The 18,347-nt window shown below is 39.3% G+C and overlaps 1 protein-coding gene across 1 annotated transcript; it reads left to right on the top strand.

The window, feature by feature from the left end:
• Window positions 12,564-15,325, top strand: LOC104748447. Its single transcript, XM_019229797.1, has 2 exons — window positions 12,564-14,506; window positions 14,560-15,325. Exons 1-2 carry the CDS (start codon window positions 12,564-12,566, stop codon window positions 15,308-15,310), a joined length of 2,694 nt encoding a protein of 897 aa, XP_019085342.1. The 3' UTR covers window positions 15,311-15,325.

Here is an 18,347-nt window from a genome sequence, read left to right as displayed (position 1 = left end):
AAAGAAATTTCAACCTTGAGATATTTCACATACATTAATAAGATACGTGACATGCTATTAATTGATTATATTAAAATATGTATATTTTTTTTTGAAAAGCAAAATGTAAAAAAAATAATAATTAGAAATCTATATAACTAGGTGAGGACCCAAACGATGTGCGGGTTTGAAGTTTAATAAATTAAATTTAGAAAATATATTAAAATTTGTTGTACGTTATTTATAAATTTTATTTTTGTTATAATATATTGATTTATATCTATTTACAAATATTTTAAGTATGTTACTATTAAAAGTGTATTTTTTTACACCTAAATATTTTATATGTTACAAATATATTCTTTAACACCACCTAGAAAATGTCTATATGAACACATTAAGCCAACTATTTTACTTTCACTCTGCATAGTTTTTTTAATTACTATTTGTTGGCTCAAAAAATATTTCGAATAAAAAATATATATTACATAATATACTAATCAATGATGTATCATCACAATAATGTTGGACCACCATGGAGAAAACCTCGACTCCGCCCTCATCCTTTATAGAGAGAACCTTGCGTCCAACCTCCTCCACCATGGAGAGAACCTTGGTTCCGCCTTCCACCCTCGGAGAGATAACCTTGCCTTCACCTTCCTCCCTTGGGGAGATAACCTTGTGTTCAACCTTCTCCACCATAGAGAGAACCTCGGCTCTACCTTCCTCTTTTGTGGCTTTTTTTAATCTCAAAATGGCTTGCTCCGACAACCAATGAAAGTAATCACCTTTTTCTAACGTCAAAAAATCTTTTGATAGTAACTAATGTTAAATTTCCCAATGTATCGTAAAAGTGTCTTCGACACACTATGATGTAACATCTGTCTCTGTAACGCCTCAACCGCCACCTTGCTTAGTGATCCTATGTCCACTCTCAGTCCATGGGGCCATTTTTCTAAGTGGGGCGTACATCTATTCTCTGCCCGTGGATCCATCCATATTCGATGCTTGGTTTGTTACGTCTGAGAGACTTTAAAAACTTGTTTACCGACTCTACAAATCAAGATTATATTTTCCTGTGTTTTGTCATCACTCGCACAGTTCCGACAATCGCTTCCAGGAAGGTCACCCATCATAAAGTTCTCTCAGGACCCTTGACCGAAAAAATAATTGCATTTTGGTGACATATGTGGCCAAATCAATTCTTTTAAACCTTTCCGCAAACCAGGATGTCACAGTCTTTTAGCTCATGTGGATCTATCAATAACGATTTATGTTTTTCCAATCTATATATCTATGTTTGTTGTAAGATTGTGTTTGGTTAGCTTATTTTATCTATCTATTAGGTTGATGAGTAACTACTCGTTATCTCAATTTAGGATTGAATGAATAATGGTAACAATTATGTTTGCAAAAAAAAAAAAAAGGGTTTATGACCAACCAATCAAGATTGAAAAATTAGAAAAAAATCAATTTGACATAATTAAAGAAACAATAGAAAATTATAGTAGTATATGAATCTCATATAATTCAAAGATGAAAATATAAATGAAATAAAAAAATCTAAAAATACTACAATAAATTTTAAAATATAGTATTAAGAAAACAAAACGCATATATTAATCTTTTTTTGGGTCAATATATTAATCTTACATATTCTCAACTGAAAAAGAAGAAAGTGGGAGAAATTTTTTGTTTAAAAAAATAAGAAAAATTTATCTTCCCATTAAAAAAAATTTCCCAATTAAACAAAATTGAAAGCAGTGTTTTTGAATAAATTATTAAATATGAGATGATCTATGTTTATATAGAAGTGAGTATTTACAAAGTTTAGAATTAATAATTAACTGTATATTTTCCTTAATCTATTTTTCTATTTTTTGTAGAATTAATAACTTAACATTAAAAATAAGTAAACAATATTATAATTTTGAATTTTATGAATATATATATATATATAATCTCCTTATAATTATTTTTTAAAACTTTGTATTTTTTATAAATTCTGTATTTTTGATAATTAATTATTTACATTATTAAATATTTTTTAAAACAAAATATTTTATTTTTGTTGTAATCAAATTCCTCCTATTAAATATTAACTTTTACACATGTCAAAATATGAGATTGATAACTTGACATATGTCAAAATCTTGTTAATGACTAACTTTTAAAACCCAACTTTATATAATAAGATACCAATATACATATGTATATTAGAAAGAATACAAAAATAAATAAATAAAAAAATTAGCTTAAAATAGGTGTAATCATAGTTACAAATACTTTATAATACAACAATATTTTAAGTGTGGATCTTTAAAATATGTTGTTTTGTATATTTTGCTAAATATTTTCGTTCTTTGTTTGTAAGATAATGTATATGTTGCTAAATATTTTCGTTCTTTGTTTGTAAGATAAGTATACATTTATGGATAAATTATAGAATTAAGTTTTTTTTTCAAATATTTGTATGGATTAAGTTTTTGGGTATTTTGTTGGAATGATAATTTTATCCTTCTTTAGAACTACAAGAAACTTTTTGAGTTTTATTGTTCTGTTTCTGTCTATTTTGCGGTGAGTAAGGCGGATATGGGTTTGTAAACTCCTTTACATACACAAACACAAATTTAAACCTTAAATCTTAAAGATTAAAATTCGATTAAACAAGAGAGACAAGAGGCCAAATAGTATAGAAGATGACATGGAGATGAACATGAATTAGATATTTCGATTATTCAATTAAGCAAAAGAGACAAGAGGCCAAAGATTATAGAAAATGAAATGGAGATGAACATGAATTAGAGATTTTGATTCACTTTGAAAGCAAGAACATCAAACATTTGAGCTAATTAGTTTGGGGGAAAATTGAAATTTCTTATTTTGATCCGATTGATGTCTAAGATGGGTGCCTTTGAGTTCCCTCTACATTATTTCCTTAGTATATTTGATTCAAGACGCGATTAACTGAATTTACTGGGTTCATCGGAAGAGATGGTGTTATGATGATATTTTGTCTATCATAACTAATTTTTGTCTATATATTTATTATATGTGAATTTTTAAACGCATATTTTTGAGATTAGAAATCTTAACTTTGTAAAATCCGAAGGAATTAAGTCAACTGTCCGTACGGTTTGGAAGCTCCCAGGCACTTTTCCCAAGGCCATTTCACCAACTTTCAACGATGACCTTTTCCACCGTACCTACACCTTTCTCCTCCGTCTAAAAGCACTCCTCCTCCGTACCTACCTTTTCCGGCGATATGTTTTTCTGCTTTTTACTGCTATTCTGGGGTTGCTTTTGACTCTCTCTCCGACCGGCGTAATATCTCATGCTTTCTATGGAGGAGATGCTAACAATCTTGGATCTGCTTCACTACCTCGGAGCTCCTGCTGGGACTAGACTTCCTCTGTTCTCCTTTTAATCGCTTTCTCTGCTTCACTTGGGGTCCTTTCCCTCCGTTATTGCACCTTTGCAGACCTGTATCCGCCTTTTTTCCGACTGTCTCCTGCAGGTAACCCGACGGCTATCTAGTTGACCGGTACCCTTCTCAGTTCGTTTCTTTCTTGTCCTCCACGGTTCGTAGTTTCGCTTGTGTGGTCTTACCTTAGAGATAATGTCGCACCGATACTCGAGATCTGACAAGGCAAAATGGGTTGCTGGCTCCTTAAAAGTCCAACGTAAATCTCCCGTTCGCATTCCTGACAGAGATACATCGGTCTTGGCTGCTGAAAATAAGCTCACTTGAACAAATAGAGAATCCGAAAGTTTTCCGTATATTATTGATGTTCGATCTTTACACATATATAAACACAAAATGACAATCTGTACAAATCATATCTCTGCATATTAAGGAAACTAAATCACTCAGCTGATCTCAAGAGAATCACGTCCAACTTGATGACCAAGTCTTCTTAACCATGAGTAAACCAGAGAATAACCGGATCCATCTCCAACACCCCCCTCAAGTTGGAGCATACAGATTTAGTATGCCCAACTTGACACGAAATCGCGCAAAAGAATCTCGCCCAAGTGGTTTTGTAAATATATCAGCAAGTTGAAAAGCTGTACCTACATGACGAAAGGTGATATTTCCGCGAACAAGCTCATCCCGAACAAAATGGCAGTCAACTTCTATATGTTTCGTCCGTTCATGAAACACCGGATTGGTTGCAATATGAATAGCCGACTGACTGTCACAACACACAACCATCGGTTGATCATGACGCACCCCAAGCGTGAACAACAACTGTTTCAACCATTTTAATTCTGAAGTGAGGAAAGACATAGCAAAGGTACTCTGCCTCTGCAGACGACTTGCTGACAGTGTCCTGTTTCTTTGTTTTCCAAGAGATTGGAGAGTCCCCAAGCTGAACAATAAAACCAGTAACTGATCGTCGTGTGAGAGGGCACGTTGCATAATCAGAATCACACCAACCAGTAAGGCGAAAACCACCGTTACAACGAAGCAAGATACCTTGACCTGGATCAGATTTCAGATAACGAACAATACGAAGGGCAGCATCCCAATGGGCCTCACGAGGTTGCTGCATAAACCGTGCGAGCATATGAACCGAAAATGCAAGGTCAGGGCGCGTTACAGCCAAATAAATCAAGCGACCAATCAGTCTGCGATACCTCTGTGGATCAGGAAGAAGAGGAGACGTAGAGAGGAACAAATCGTGAGTTTGTTCGAGAGGAAACGCTGCTGGTTTAGCACCCATCAGACCAGTTTCAGAGATGATATCCAACGCATATTTGCGTTGACAGATATAGATTCCTGTGGCGTTTCTAGCCACTTCGATCCCCAAAAAATATTTCAAAGGACCTAAATCCTTCATGTGAAAACAAGAAGATAAATAGGCCTTGAAATCCTGAGTCGCTTTGAAAGAGTTACCGGCAATGATCAAATCATCAACATATATCAAGAGATTAATGTGAACATGACCTCTGTCAAGAGTAAACAGAGAGTAATCAGAAAGCGACTGTACAAACCCGTAACTCTTCAAAGCAGCTGTTAACTTCTCAAACCAACATCGAGGGGCTTGTTTCAAGCCGTATAACGCTTTGTGAAGACGACATACCTTGTTAGGATGAGAGGCACCAAAACCGGGAGGCAGTTTCATGTAAACTTCTTCTTGAAGATCACCATGCAAGAACGCATTGTGAACATCCATTTGATGGATTTCCCAGTTTCTTTTGGCGGCGACATCAAGAAATAAACGAACGGTCCCCATCTTTGCAACCGGTGCAAAGGTTTCACCATAGTCTTCACCTTCTTTTTGTTTGTTACCAAGAGCAACAAGACGAGATTTATACCGTTCAACCGAGCCATCTGAATTATGCTTGACTTTGTAAACCCACTGACACCCAATAGCTCTTTTACCTGGAGGTAAATCCACAATCGACCAAGTCTTGTTAGCTTCCTGCGCATCAATTTCAGTAGTCATAGACCGATGCCAGCGTTTGTCGACCACTGCTTCTTTATACGAACGGGGTTCACGAGCAGTTGCAATGGCGGTCATATAAGCAACGTGAGACCCAGAAAAACGCATCTTCGAATCGTGATTGGAGATTGGATAGCGGACCGAATCAGAAACGGCACAGTCAGCGGAGTTGACGACATAGTCTTTCAAAGTTACCGGTGGTTCTCGTCTTCGTTGACTCTGCCGAGGAGGGGGCAAGACTGGCGGAGCAACAGCAGCAGCGGATGCTGGATTTTGTCGGGGAGGTTGTGGTGGGGGCGAGGGAATCGGCACCAGAGAAGGAGAGGATGCCGAGGAAGTTGTTGACGGAAGAACCATGTGAATTAGATGCAGTCGGAGAGGAAGTCTCGTGAATCGGCGATGGAGAAAAGTGAGTATCGGGAGAAGGTGGATCTGGTGTGACAGTTGGGCCAGGGTCCAGTGCAGATGGGCCTAATTCAGTTAATGGACCGATTTGTGAGACAGGCTCAGTTTCTGTAGACGGGCCAGAAGAAATAGAAGCCCATAACTGTGGACTGTCTTCTTCGTTCACGACTGTGGCCGACGACGGAGATGGTAAAAAGAAGGGGAATTCAGCTTCTGAGAACACCACATCTCTAGAGACAAAAAAATCTTGTGCATCGATATCAAATAATCTCCACCCCTTCTGACCGTGAGGATAACCCACAAAAACACATCTCCTACTTCTCGACTCAAATTTGTCACCATGACGTCGTGGATTATAAGCATAACAGAGACTACCAAAAACACGTAAGTGTTCATACTGTGGTGGCTTCTTATGCAGACGTTCATACGGAGTTTGATTGTTGAGCACTGGAGTCGGCGTCCGGTTGATTAAGTAAGCCGCCGTGAGAACACACTCCCCCCAAAACTCTAAGGGAAGATGAGCTTGAAAACGTAACGCTCTCGCAACATTGAGGATGTGCCGGTGTTTTCGTTCAACTCTCCCATTCTGCTCCGGCGTATAAACACAGGAACGTTCATGAACGATTCCCTCATCTTGAAAAAATTTTGTCATAGACAAAAACTCCAAACCGTTGTCACTACGGACGGTGCGAACGGTTTCACCGAATTGGCGTTTCGTGAAGGCGAGAAAATTTTTTAAATGCCGAGCAACCTCTGTTTTATCAACCAACAAATATAGCCAGACACCCCTTGAGTAGTCATCGACGATCGTCAAAAAATACTTAGCTCCACAATGAGATGTAGTACGGTAAGGTCCCCATAAGTCACAATGGATCAATTCAAAGATGCGCTCGGTTTTATTCAAACTTAAGGGAAAAGACTGTCGAGTTTGCTTAGCACGAAGGCATACATCACAAGCTTTATTCAAATGCATAGAAGAAACAGTTACAGCAGGAAGTTGACACACAATTTTCGCCGAAGGATGTCCCATACGACTATGCCACAGCTCATATTCTTTCTCCTCCTTTGTAGTGACAGCAGCCGCGAACTCCATACCACGAAAAAGAAATGTGCCACCCGCTCTAGTACCCATCCCAATCACCATCCTCGAAGTGCGGTCCTGGACCACAAGGAAGTGATCAGACATTTGCAAAACACATCTATTCTCATCCATCAATTGACCAATTGAAATCAAATCAGAGTGAAAGCCTTCTACATAAAACACAGACTGCATGACCAGATCAGACCCTAAATGAACTGTCCCTTCCTTGACAGATATACGTTCTCTACCATCAGCCAAAATAACTAAAACCGGAGCCATCTCACGTATATTCGTCAAAACAGCTAAGTTCCCCGTCATATGATGAGAAGCCCCCGTATCCATAATCCAAGAAGGAGAGTGAGACTTACCAGTCAACTTTTCTGTGGAGACTCCCTTTCCAGCATTAAGGATCTTCTTAATAGTTTGCCACTGATCATCGGTCAACCCGCTAACACCATCACGATCCTGATCCGTGACCACATGATTAGCCTGTTGAGTTGTGTCGATGTGCGGAACAGTCACACAATTTGCATAAGCTTGAGAACCACGACCTCGACCTCCACTAGAGCTTGCTCCTCCACGACCACGATTCTGCAAAGAACGGCTACGCGGACGATCACCCCACCATTCGGGATATCCAATGACCGCATAGCACCGGTCGGATACATGTCCAGTCCTGTTACAGTGTTTGCATACAACACCCTTATCCTTGTCATCATTCCGAGATTGAGAGTACCCCGTACGAGACCGTAGCTGAACAGCGAAAGCACTAGCTTCTGTCTGAATCTCTAATGCCTTGGTGCCATTCAAAATCACATCTTCCTCTTGTCGCACGAGGTTATACACCTCCTCCAAGGATGGAACCGGGTTGCGAGACAGAAGACTCGAGCGCACCGTACGGAACAGAGTATCATCAAGTCCAAAAAGAAATTGTTGAACCTTGTCTTCCTCTCGATCACGTTCCTGGAGTGTTGTAAGGTCACANCCCTCTGTTAGTCTATAGTTTACGGTCCATTGTACTTAGGCCCATCGGCCATGTGTTAAGGCCCATTTGGCCATGTCTCTTACTTAGTCGGTTTTGTATTTAGTCTCTATGAGACTCTATATATATGTTGTAACCTCATTCGAATATCAATAATAAGAACAAGAGATTTCCCTAACTCTCTAGTTTTACAACACATCAAAATATCTCTTCTTCTTTTGAACCTTTGAAAGACACATTGTAGACGTTTTTGGTCCTAGTCATAAATTATCTCGTTACTTATCAAGAGGGTTCTATGGTCCTAGACATACAGACTAAATAGGTTGGCTACAAATTAGTGTTCGAAAAACTAATAAAACGATACAATAATAATACATTTTGCCGATTTTTAGTTAGATCACTATTTTTTATTATAGTTACGTTTGAACATTTAGTTATAATTTTCTGTATAAAATAAAAGTAGTTAACTTCAAAAGATCATTTTGTAATCCATCTAAAACCATGTTTTCATTTTTTTGAATCCATCTAAAATCATATTTTCTGGCGAAAGCACTAGCTTCTGTCTGAATCTCTAATGCCTTGGTGCCATTCAAAATCACATCTTCCTCTTGTCTCACGAGGTTATACACCTCCTCCAAGGATGGAACCGGGTTGCGAGACAGAAGACTCGAGCGCACCGTATGGAACAGAGTATCATCAAGTCCAAAAAGAAATTGTTGAACCTTGTCTTCCTCTCAATCACGTTCCTGGAGTGTTGTAAGGTCACTGTCACATTTGCCACATTTGCAGACCCGCAAGGGACGAGAAATCGCCATGTTATCCCAGATCTTTGTCAACTTACCATAGTAAGTCTCAATAGACAAACCCCGTTGTTTGCAGCCTGCAATTTCGACCTTGATCTGCTGTAGTCGTGGTCCATTCATCACTGAGAAACGTTTCTGCAAGTGATCCCAAAGATCCTTTGCCACATCACGATGGGAGATGTTGGACTTAAGCGCAGGATCAATGGTCATCTTGATCCAAGACACATGGAGTGCTTGGATAGTCCACCAGTCTTCAAGATCAGCAGATCCTTCTGCAGGCCTAGGAATTGCTCCCGTAAGAAAACCAAATTTTTTGCGAGAACAGAGTGCCGTCTTCATTCCGCAAGCCCACTCGTCGTAGTTGTCTCCCTTCAACAATGGATGAGAGATCACAGCCCCTGGATTATCAGCAGAGGTCAAATCGTAAGGTGAGATCGTCCGCCTCACTTCAGTCGTGTTCACGGCATGATTACCGTTCGGGTTCGCAGCAAGATTGCTGTTCGGGTTCGTCGGAGAATTAACACCGTCCACCATCGTCGTTCAAAGAAAACAAAAAAATGTTTTTGTTTACAGAAAAGGTTCAGGCTCTGATACCATGAACAAATAGAGAATCCGAAAGTTTTCCGTATATTATTGATGTTCGATCTTTACACATATATAAACACAAAATGACAATCTGTACAAATCATATCTCTGCATATTAAGGAAACTAAATCACTCAGCTGATCTCGAGAGAATCACGTCCAACTTGATGACCAAGTCTTCTTAACCATGAGTAAACCAGAGAATAACCGGATCCATCTCCAACATCACTCTCATCGGACGAGTCACAAACCCTAAAGTTCAAAAAGCTAAGGCTATTGTGGAGTACCTCCCCCAGTACTGGTACCTGGAAAACAAAGTGGTTGGGAGAAGCTTAGGCCCTGACCTCTTCCAGTTCCGGTTTGAAGCAGAAGCTGACCTTCAAGGAGTCCTTAAAAGCTCCCCTTATCACTTTAAGCAATGGATGATTATCCTACAACGATGGGCTCCCATCATCTCAGCCTCGTTCCCAAACACTATTAACTTCTGGGTAAGAATTCACAAGCTCCCTGCCCTTCTATGGGATGACCAGACAGTTCGTACCATTAGGAAAGAATTGGGCCCTGTTATAGGCCAAGACTCTGCTGAAGCTAGAGTTCGTGTCGAAATCAATGGTCTGCTACCTCTAGAACGGTCTGTCCCAATCCGTCTCCCGTCTGGGGAAGTCACACTTGTGGAGGTAGAATATGAGAAACTTGAAAAACACTGCTTCCACTGCTTCTCTTTGTCCCATGAGAAGAAGCATTGTCCCCAACTCGCATCCCCTGAGAAACCGACGTCCAGACCCCTAGGAATCAACCAGCAACTCACGCTAGAAAAAATAGGTGAAAAGCGCAGAGCCGACCAGCGCAGGGAGGCAAGAGTAGAGTCCGAAGACAGACACAGGCCTTCTCCCCCGCGTCGTTCCCACTCTCTCTGCTCTCCATCACGACGTTCTCCAGTCAGAAGGTCAACTCACGATCTTCCCCCACCTCGTCGACCTCTGCTTAGACGATCCCCACCCCGACGGTATCAAACTGCATCAAGGCATTCACCACCAAGGGCTCCTAGAGGGTCCCCTTTCAACAATCATCAGATTTTTGAGGAAGGATCTTCGAGAAGCAGAACCCTTCCTCGCTCCTCCAGAGAGCACTATTATGATAGAAGCCCCTCCCGACGCAGAGAACATAATGAATGGCTTTCACTCTCTTCTGATCAACATCGCCTCAGAGCCCCTGCAGAACAGCTTATACAAGGTAGTGGCTCAACAAAATCTGATAGAGAGGAACCCCAGCCTAACTTGGAACATGTAACTGGAGATCTTAGGCCTCACAAGGAGACACAAGGACCCCTGCTTCCTGACTCCTCCCACACTCCTTCCCCTCAACCCCAGAGAGAACCTCTTAGTCTCCAAACCACTCATGGCTCCGGGGGCGAAAAAAGCTCCTCTCAGTGTCGTCGTCCTGCCCTAGAGCGTCTCTCTGTAGGAGAGGGTTCAAACTTGTTACGCCCCAGTCACGCAAACTCTATGGATTCCAGCAAGTTGCAAGAAGTGGAGATTCAGTATCTCGAAGAGGATACTAGAGAGTGCCCTCTTGGCTCTGTTTCCGCTGGCGGGGGGTCCTCTCCAGCAGCGGATGGTGCGAGAATCCCGGCTACTCTTCGACTAGGTCCTTCCCCTAGAGGCCAACAACGTCGAAAAACTGCAAAGGCTAAGGCGGGAACTAGTAAAGCTGGAACAACAACTGGTGGTAAAAGGAAGGTTACTCGTACTACTGCTAAGCCAAGAGGAACGAGAAGCCTTTTGCAAGGCACAAGCCTCCGTAAGATCCATTCCACTAGATCATCAAATCCCCCTAGAAAGCGTCTGTGTACTACTTCTCTACCTTGTAATGAGGATATTCCTGGCTCAAGTTTGGGACCAACTGCAGACCCTACTATTAACTTAATTCCTGCGTCTGTCAGACAGGAGGGGGATTTTTGGTCCCCGCAAAATCTCCTTCCTTAGTCATATTGAGCTGGAACTGTCAAGGGTTGAGAGGCAACCTTACAGTTCGTCGTCTTAAGGAATTACATCGTTGTTTTTCGCCAGACATCTTGTTTCTCATGGAAACTAAAAACTCAGATGATACTATCTCTTCCTCTTTGAAAGACTTAGGCTTCTCGTCCCAGTTGACTGTTCCTCCTGATGGACTCAGTGGTGGACTGGCAATCCTTTGGAAGGAAGGCATAACGGTGGAACTTCTTGACTCTTCACCAAACTTCATTGATACTAAAGTGACTGTGAAGAGAGTTTCGTCTTTCGTTACTTTCATCTATGGTCTTCCCGAACAGGAGAATAGAGCAACCTTCTGGTCACAAATGTCTTCCCTAGGAGATTCCCGAGAGTCAGCTTGGCTTCTTACAGGGGATTTTAATGATATCTTATCAAACGCGGAAAAGATAGGCGGACCTCCATGCTGGGAAGGATCTTTCACCAACTTTCGAAATTTTGTGTCACAGAATGGATTGTGGGATGTCAAACACTCAGGGGACTCCCTGTCATGGAGAGGAAAGCGCTATTCTCACTTTGTTAAGTCACGCCTAGACAGAGCTCTGGCCAACTGTTCATGGACCGAGCTATTCCCACAAGGAAGATGCAAATACCTCCGCTTTGAGGGTTCCGATCACAGACCAATTATCACATTTTTTAACTGCTCTGAGCGTAAGCCAAGAGGAATGTTTAGGTTCGACAGGAGACTAACCTCTAAGCCAGAGATAAGAGATTTGATCCTACAGTCCTGGTCTGATAAGGAAGATGAAGATGCTGACATAATAGCTAAGCTTAGTCGATGTCGTCAAGCAATAATCCAATGGACGAGGGAACAACACCAGAATAGCAGCCGGAAAATAAAAGAACAACATGAAGCTCTTGACGCTGCCTGGTCTGAGATCATTCCCAATGAGGACAGTATTGCCACGATTACAGCGGAGTTGAAAAAAGCTTACAAGGAGGAGGAACTTTTTTGGAGACAACGGAGCAGGATCCAATGGCTGCAAGCAGGAGATAAGAATACAAGCTATTTCCACGCGGTTACACGAACTAGAAGATCAGTCAACTCCTTTTCGGTTATAGAAGATGATCAGGGAACAGAATTTGTGGAGGAAGACTAGATCACGTCGGTGATTGCCTCTTTTTCGATAATATCTTTACCTCCAACGGGAATGAGGATTTTCAGGTGGTTGATGAGACTCTCTCCCCAAAAATCTCACAACTCATGAATGAGAGCTTAACTGCAATACCGGATAATAAGGAGATAAAAATGGCGGTATTCTCAATTCATCCCGGGAAGGGCCCAGGACCAGATGGGTTCTCTTCTTCTTTCTACCAATCGTTTTGGACAATCATTGGTGAAGATGTCTGTCGGTCCATCCGAAGTTTCTTTGAAACTAGCTACCTCCATCCGCGTCAGAATGAGACGCATGTGAGGCTTATTCCAAAAATCTCAGGACCAAGGAAAGTGGGAGACTACAGACCTATCGCTCTTTGCAACACTCATTACAAAATTATAGCTAAGATCCTCACTGGCAGACTCCAGCCTATTCTGCCTGAACTTATCTCTCCATTTCAGTGTGCCTTTGTGCCTAACCGTGCGATCTCTGACAACGTCCTTATCACACATGAGATTCTTCATTTTCTTCGTACTTCAGAGGCTAAAAAGTTTTGCTCAATGGCTGTGAAAACAGACATGAGCAAAGCTTATGATCGAATTGAGTGGGGATTTCTTAAATCAGTGTTAGAAAAGCTTGGTTTCAGTGAGAGATGGATTAGCTGGATTTCGGCTTGTGTTAGCTCTGTGTCCTACTCCTTTCTCATAAATGGATCACCACAAGGACAAGTGATCCCATCCCGCGGATTGAGACAAGGAGATCCTCTCTCCCCCTACCTCTTCATACTATGTACTGAGGTCCTGTCGGGACTGTGTGTTAAAGCTCAAGACCAAGGTATCCTCTCTGGTATCAAGGTGAGCAGAGCAAGTCCACCAGTTAACCACCTTCTTTTTGCGGACGATACTATGTTCTTTTGCAAATCAAATGCTAGATGTTGCCAAGCGCTCACTCAGATACTAGCAAAATATGAAAAAGTATCGGGACAATGTATCAATCTTACGAAGTCCACAATCACCTTCTCATCAAAGACACCGGCAGAAGCAAAGGTCAGAGTTAAGAACTCGCTAAATATCACTCAGGAGGGAGGACTTGGTAATTACCTAGGTCTACCAGAAAACTTTGGGAGGAAGAAACGAGACATCTTTGCCTCTATTGTGGATAAGGTCCGACAACGAGTACACAGCTGGCCAGGTCGTTTCTTATCTGGAGCTGGGAAACAAGTGCTCCTTACAACGGTTCTCACTGCCTTACCAATATACCCTATGTCATGTTTTAAACTCCCTGTCTCCCTTTGCAAACAAATCCAGTCTGTTCTCACACGTTTCTGGTGGGATGACAAACCGGAGGTTAAAAAAATGTGCTGGGTGTCTTGGGAGTCCCTTACTCAACCAAAGTATTTGGGAGGACTAGGCTTTCGTGATCTAGAGAAATTCAACGATGCCCTTTTGGCAAAAACGGGATGGCGGCTCCTCACTCAACCAGACTCTCTGCTTACGAGAGTTCTTCTTGGGAAATATTGCAACTCCTCAAGCTTTCTCGAATGTTCAGCTACACCAAGAGTGGCTTCTCATGGCTGGCGAAGCATCCTTACGGGTAGAGAACTGCTTCTTAAAGGACTTGGTTGGTCAGTAGGCAACGGTGCATGTATTAATGTTTGGAGGGACGCTTGGCTATCGCTGGATCACTCCCAAGCTCCATTTGGGCCACCTACTGCGGATACTGCAGAGCTAAAAGTGCAGGATCTTCTATGTCCTGTCACAAATGATTGGAATGTGGACGTTATTCGTCAGATCTTACCTCAGTATGAGGAACCAATTCGTAAGCTTATTACCAGCTATGTCCCGTCTACAGATGCTCTGGTTTGGTTACCTGAGAACTCAGGGTCTTACTCGACGAAATCGGGATATGCTATCGCAAAACAATTCCAACAACAGTCGACCATTGATAGCTTTAACTGGAACAAACAAGTTTGGCAAACTAAACTTCCCCCAAAACTGAAAAACTTTCTCTGGAAAATTGCAGCAGGGGCTCTCCCTCTGGGCTCAAACCTCGTAAAAAGAGGAATGGTTGGAGCTGCTAACTGTAAAAGATGCAGGTATCATGAGGATGAAGTGCATTTGTTTTTCAATTGTGGTTTTGCAGGTGAAGTCTGGAGTCTCGCACCCTTTGCGGCCCTACCAAACCCTTCCACACTCACGTCCGCCAAACTCTTGTTACAAAATGCAGTAGGTCTTGTGAGCCTCCCCCGTGTGGAGTGTCCCTAACCCCCCTGGTTCCCTGGATCATGTGGAACTTGTGGACTGCGAGAAACCTGCTCCTCTTTGAAAACAGAGTCTACTCTGCAATTGACGTCATGCACAAGGCGATCACAGATGCACGACAGTGGCAGGAGGCCCAGTTAGCTATCCCCAAACCTTCCCAAAGACCTCTGGAAATCCTGACTCCTACTACCTCGGCTCAGTCTCATGTGTGCTTCGTAGATGCTGCATGGTGCCCAGCTTCAGGATCGAGTGGAGCTGGTTGGATCCTCAAAGACCAGTCAGAATTAATCCTTTCTCAGGCGTCCGCAACACGCCCCTTTGTGCCTTCTGCTCTAGCTGCAGAGGCGTTGGCGATTCGAAGTGCTCTGTTTCACATCACTTCAATCGCTCATTTCTCTTCAATCCGATCTCTCAAGATCTGTTCTGATTCTCAGGTTCTTATTAAGCTGCTCAAGACAAACGGAACCCACAAGGAGCTTAAAGGAATACTACATGACATTCGTTGTCTGCAGAATTCTTTCTCCTCTATCCTTTTTAGTTATATTTCTCGTTCAAACAATATGGAAGTGGATGCCCTGGCTAAATCCGCTCTCTCTGCTTCAGTTCTTGTAACCAACTCCTCCCTTAGTGGAGTTTAACTCTTTTATTTATCATCAGCGGTTTGACCAAAAAAAGAAATCTTAACTTTGTATGCTTAAATTTATGATTAGTTTGATTTAATTGAAACATAATATTTACATACGATTACAGTATAACCTTAAAATTTTGTAAACAGAAATCACATGTATAATTTAACATGCATATCACAAAAGCTATAAAATAGGAGTTATCTATTACTAAATTGTTGAGTTATTCGATATTAGAGTTTTTTTTATCACACTCACATAGGAAAAAGAAAACCTACACATATGAAAATATATAAAAATTAACTGAAAATTAAATAATATCCCTGTTTTAAAAATCGGTCTCGCCGGCTAGTTAATCGCCAGAAAAGCGCTCGGCGATACCCAACCGCTGTGATTTTAGTATATTCGGCCAAAAAATCGGATATGTGAAAAAAAAAAAAAAAAAAATTTGTTAAATTTATGATGAAAATTGATTTTTTGAGATTGGATCTGAAGATTTTGTAATAAAGGGGAAAAACTAAGCTGTTCATGTTTTAAGTGTGCGCAGTCAAAGGAAGAAGATGAAGAGGAAATACCGATTTTCCCTTTTCTAAAGTGAATTGATTAAAAACAAACTGCTGGGATTTAAACATGGGACATTTGACTCAGTTATAGAGACTTATATCACTGCACCATCGAAGTTATATGGGATTTTACACATGTAATAAAATATATATCTTCCAAAGTTAGATATAAGCCCTAAAACTAGTTTTCGATTACTTCCTGTATAATCTCCGATTTATTGATTAATTGCTAGGGCCACCTTGACTGCCAGCTAGCGCCTACCGATTTCTAAAATAGGGATTAATATATAATAATAAGAAAACAAAATATTTATTTTTTAATTTTTTGACATATTATCTTATTATTGATATTTTTTCCTACATAGGTTAAAAGATTATATTATAAACCCAAGTATAATATATATTATAGTTTCTTTAAAAAAATTAATGTGATAGAATTTATTTTCGATAGAATTAACATGTATTACAGTCATGTGACATAGTAACTTTAGAAACCAAACTTTGTATAATAATTAATAGTATACCAATCAATTAAAAATTTCATAATTCTTTTTTTTTTATAATCATATTTTCACATATTTAATAATCTTTAGCCAACCAAAAAGACTACTGGTGAGTTAGCCATTATCTTTCGATATAGTCTTTTCTAATGGACCGATTTTGAGAGGCGTATCCAAATCCTACTAATATTGATTATCATGTAGGTATCCATAAGACCATAAGGATTTGTTTACTAATATTGATTTCCATATACTATTTTTTTTTAAGTCTTTGTTCAAAATTTAGTATTTATGAAAACATAATTAGATGTCTGTATAAGGCTATATATAATTTAAAATTGAGGAAAGTTTGACTAATTAAAGCAATGCTACCATAAAAGTCATATATGTACATACATATCCTTGCCACATGTTCATCGTTCCATGGTTTTAATGTTATATAAATTGTATCATTTGATTGAAGAAAAAAGACCACCGTACTTTGATTAATGGTATGAAATGTTTTTTGAATAGTAGATATTACATATGGCTGATTGGTCGTGTTTGGTATAAGGGTTTTCGATGATTTTTTTTTTTAAATAAATAATTTCATCATATCGTAATTTTTGTTTGCAGATGCTTTAGATTTCATCTTTCGATAAAGATTTAGCAATCAATTTTTGTTGAAACCTGAACTTTGTTTTAAAAGTTATTTCTTTTGGTAATTAAGAAACCTGTCAACGAATTTTCACCTGAAATCTATAGGAGATTAGTTTGTTAAACAAAAATTGGCGCGCAAACCATTTACCAATTGTATCATGCCTTTATTAGTTTTATCGATTTTGCATGTAATTATAGTTTATAAGTTTTCGGTTTTAGGTTTTCAGTAGCATGAGTCTCTTATTCTTCGCCATAGTTTCACCACCCAATTCAAATGTTGATATTGCATTTCTTTCTAGGTTAGAGATAACAATAGAAGAAAAAGGCATCACCTCAAATGAACTGACCGGCACTTGACTAGGATCGCAAAGAAAGTTGAAAATCCCTAGTTTCAGTCTTTCTTAGCAATCCTATTCAATTTCCGTTTTGTCCATCAGAAATGTTGTCTTCTTATTCTTTTGTGATCCCTAATCCAGAAAAAAATGCACCACTATAACTTGAATGGACGGTAAAACTATAATTACAAGAGAACAATGTTATTTCTATATACTTATCTAAGTAATGTTGTCAGAAGTTTAACTCTACTATCATATCATTATATTTTAATTAATTTAAAACTAATAAAAGAAAAGCTTATATTAATTTATAAAATAATAAAACAATATTTTTGAAATTCGTTTATGAAATTATTTAACAGTTTTCATTGATTGTTTCAGAAATCATAAGAAATAATAACAAAATATATAGAACAATTACAAAACTAAGATTAATAATATATTCATCTAAAGCACTTACCACTAGAAAGAAATTGGCCCTAAATTGTTTAATAATGACATATATATATTAAAACTAAGATACAACATTGCTTATATATATATATATATATATATCTAATTTATTAAATATTTTTTTGCACTACACATCGACGGAGTGACATTTTATTAAAATCTAAGAAATCACAAATGTTATATTTTATTCAATATAGTATATACAACTAAAAGAAATTAATCAAAATTTCTAAACACGACCGCTTCAACACGGGTTTTGTATTATTGTCTGGATTTTATCAAATTTATATAATTCACGGATTTTAATGGTGTATCATGTATCAAAGATCGGTTGAAATTAGAGTATGAAGCTAAGTAAATTATATGTAAAAATTTATAAAATCTATAGAATAAATCAAATAAAATATCTACAATTATTTTATAAATAACAAATTATAGTAAAATTTACGCAAACATTTCTCCATGTTGTACACCACAGGTAACTATCTAGTTTTTTACAAAAATTATGCCTTAGAAAAATACAAAGGCCCCAAAGCCCAGTTTGTTCTATTAGATTAAT

The sequence above is a fragment of the Camelina sativa genome, chromosome 2, assembly GCF_000633955.1.
Source record: "Camelina sativa cultivar DH55 chromosome 2, Cs, whole genome shotgun sequence".
NCBI classification, from domain to species: domain Eukaryota; kingdom Viridiplantae; phylum Streptophyta; class Magnoliopsida; order Brassicales; family Brassicaceae; genus Camelina; species Camelina sativa.
The sequence above is the reverse complement of the archived record's forward strand: the minus strand, read 5'-3'. Positions and strand labels throughout refer to the sequence as shown.

Excerpts from the sequence above, each read along its gene's own strand:
- LOC104748447 (XM_019229797.1), top strand. The coding sequence starts at position 12,564 with ATGGCGGTATTCTCAATTCATCCCGGGAAGGGCCCAGGACCAGATGGG. Across the intron at positions 14,507-14,559 it reads GCTAACTGTAAAAGATGCAG|TCTGGAGTCTCGCACCCTTT; the intron begins GTATCATGAGGA and ends TTGCAGGTGAAG.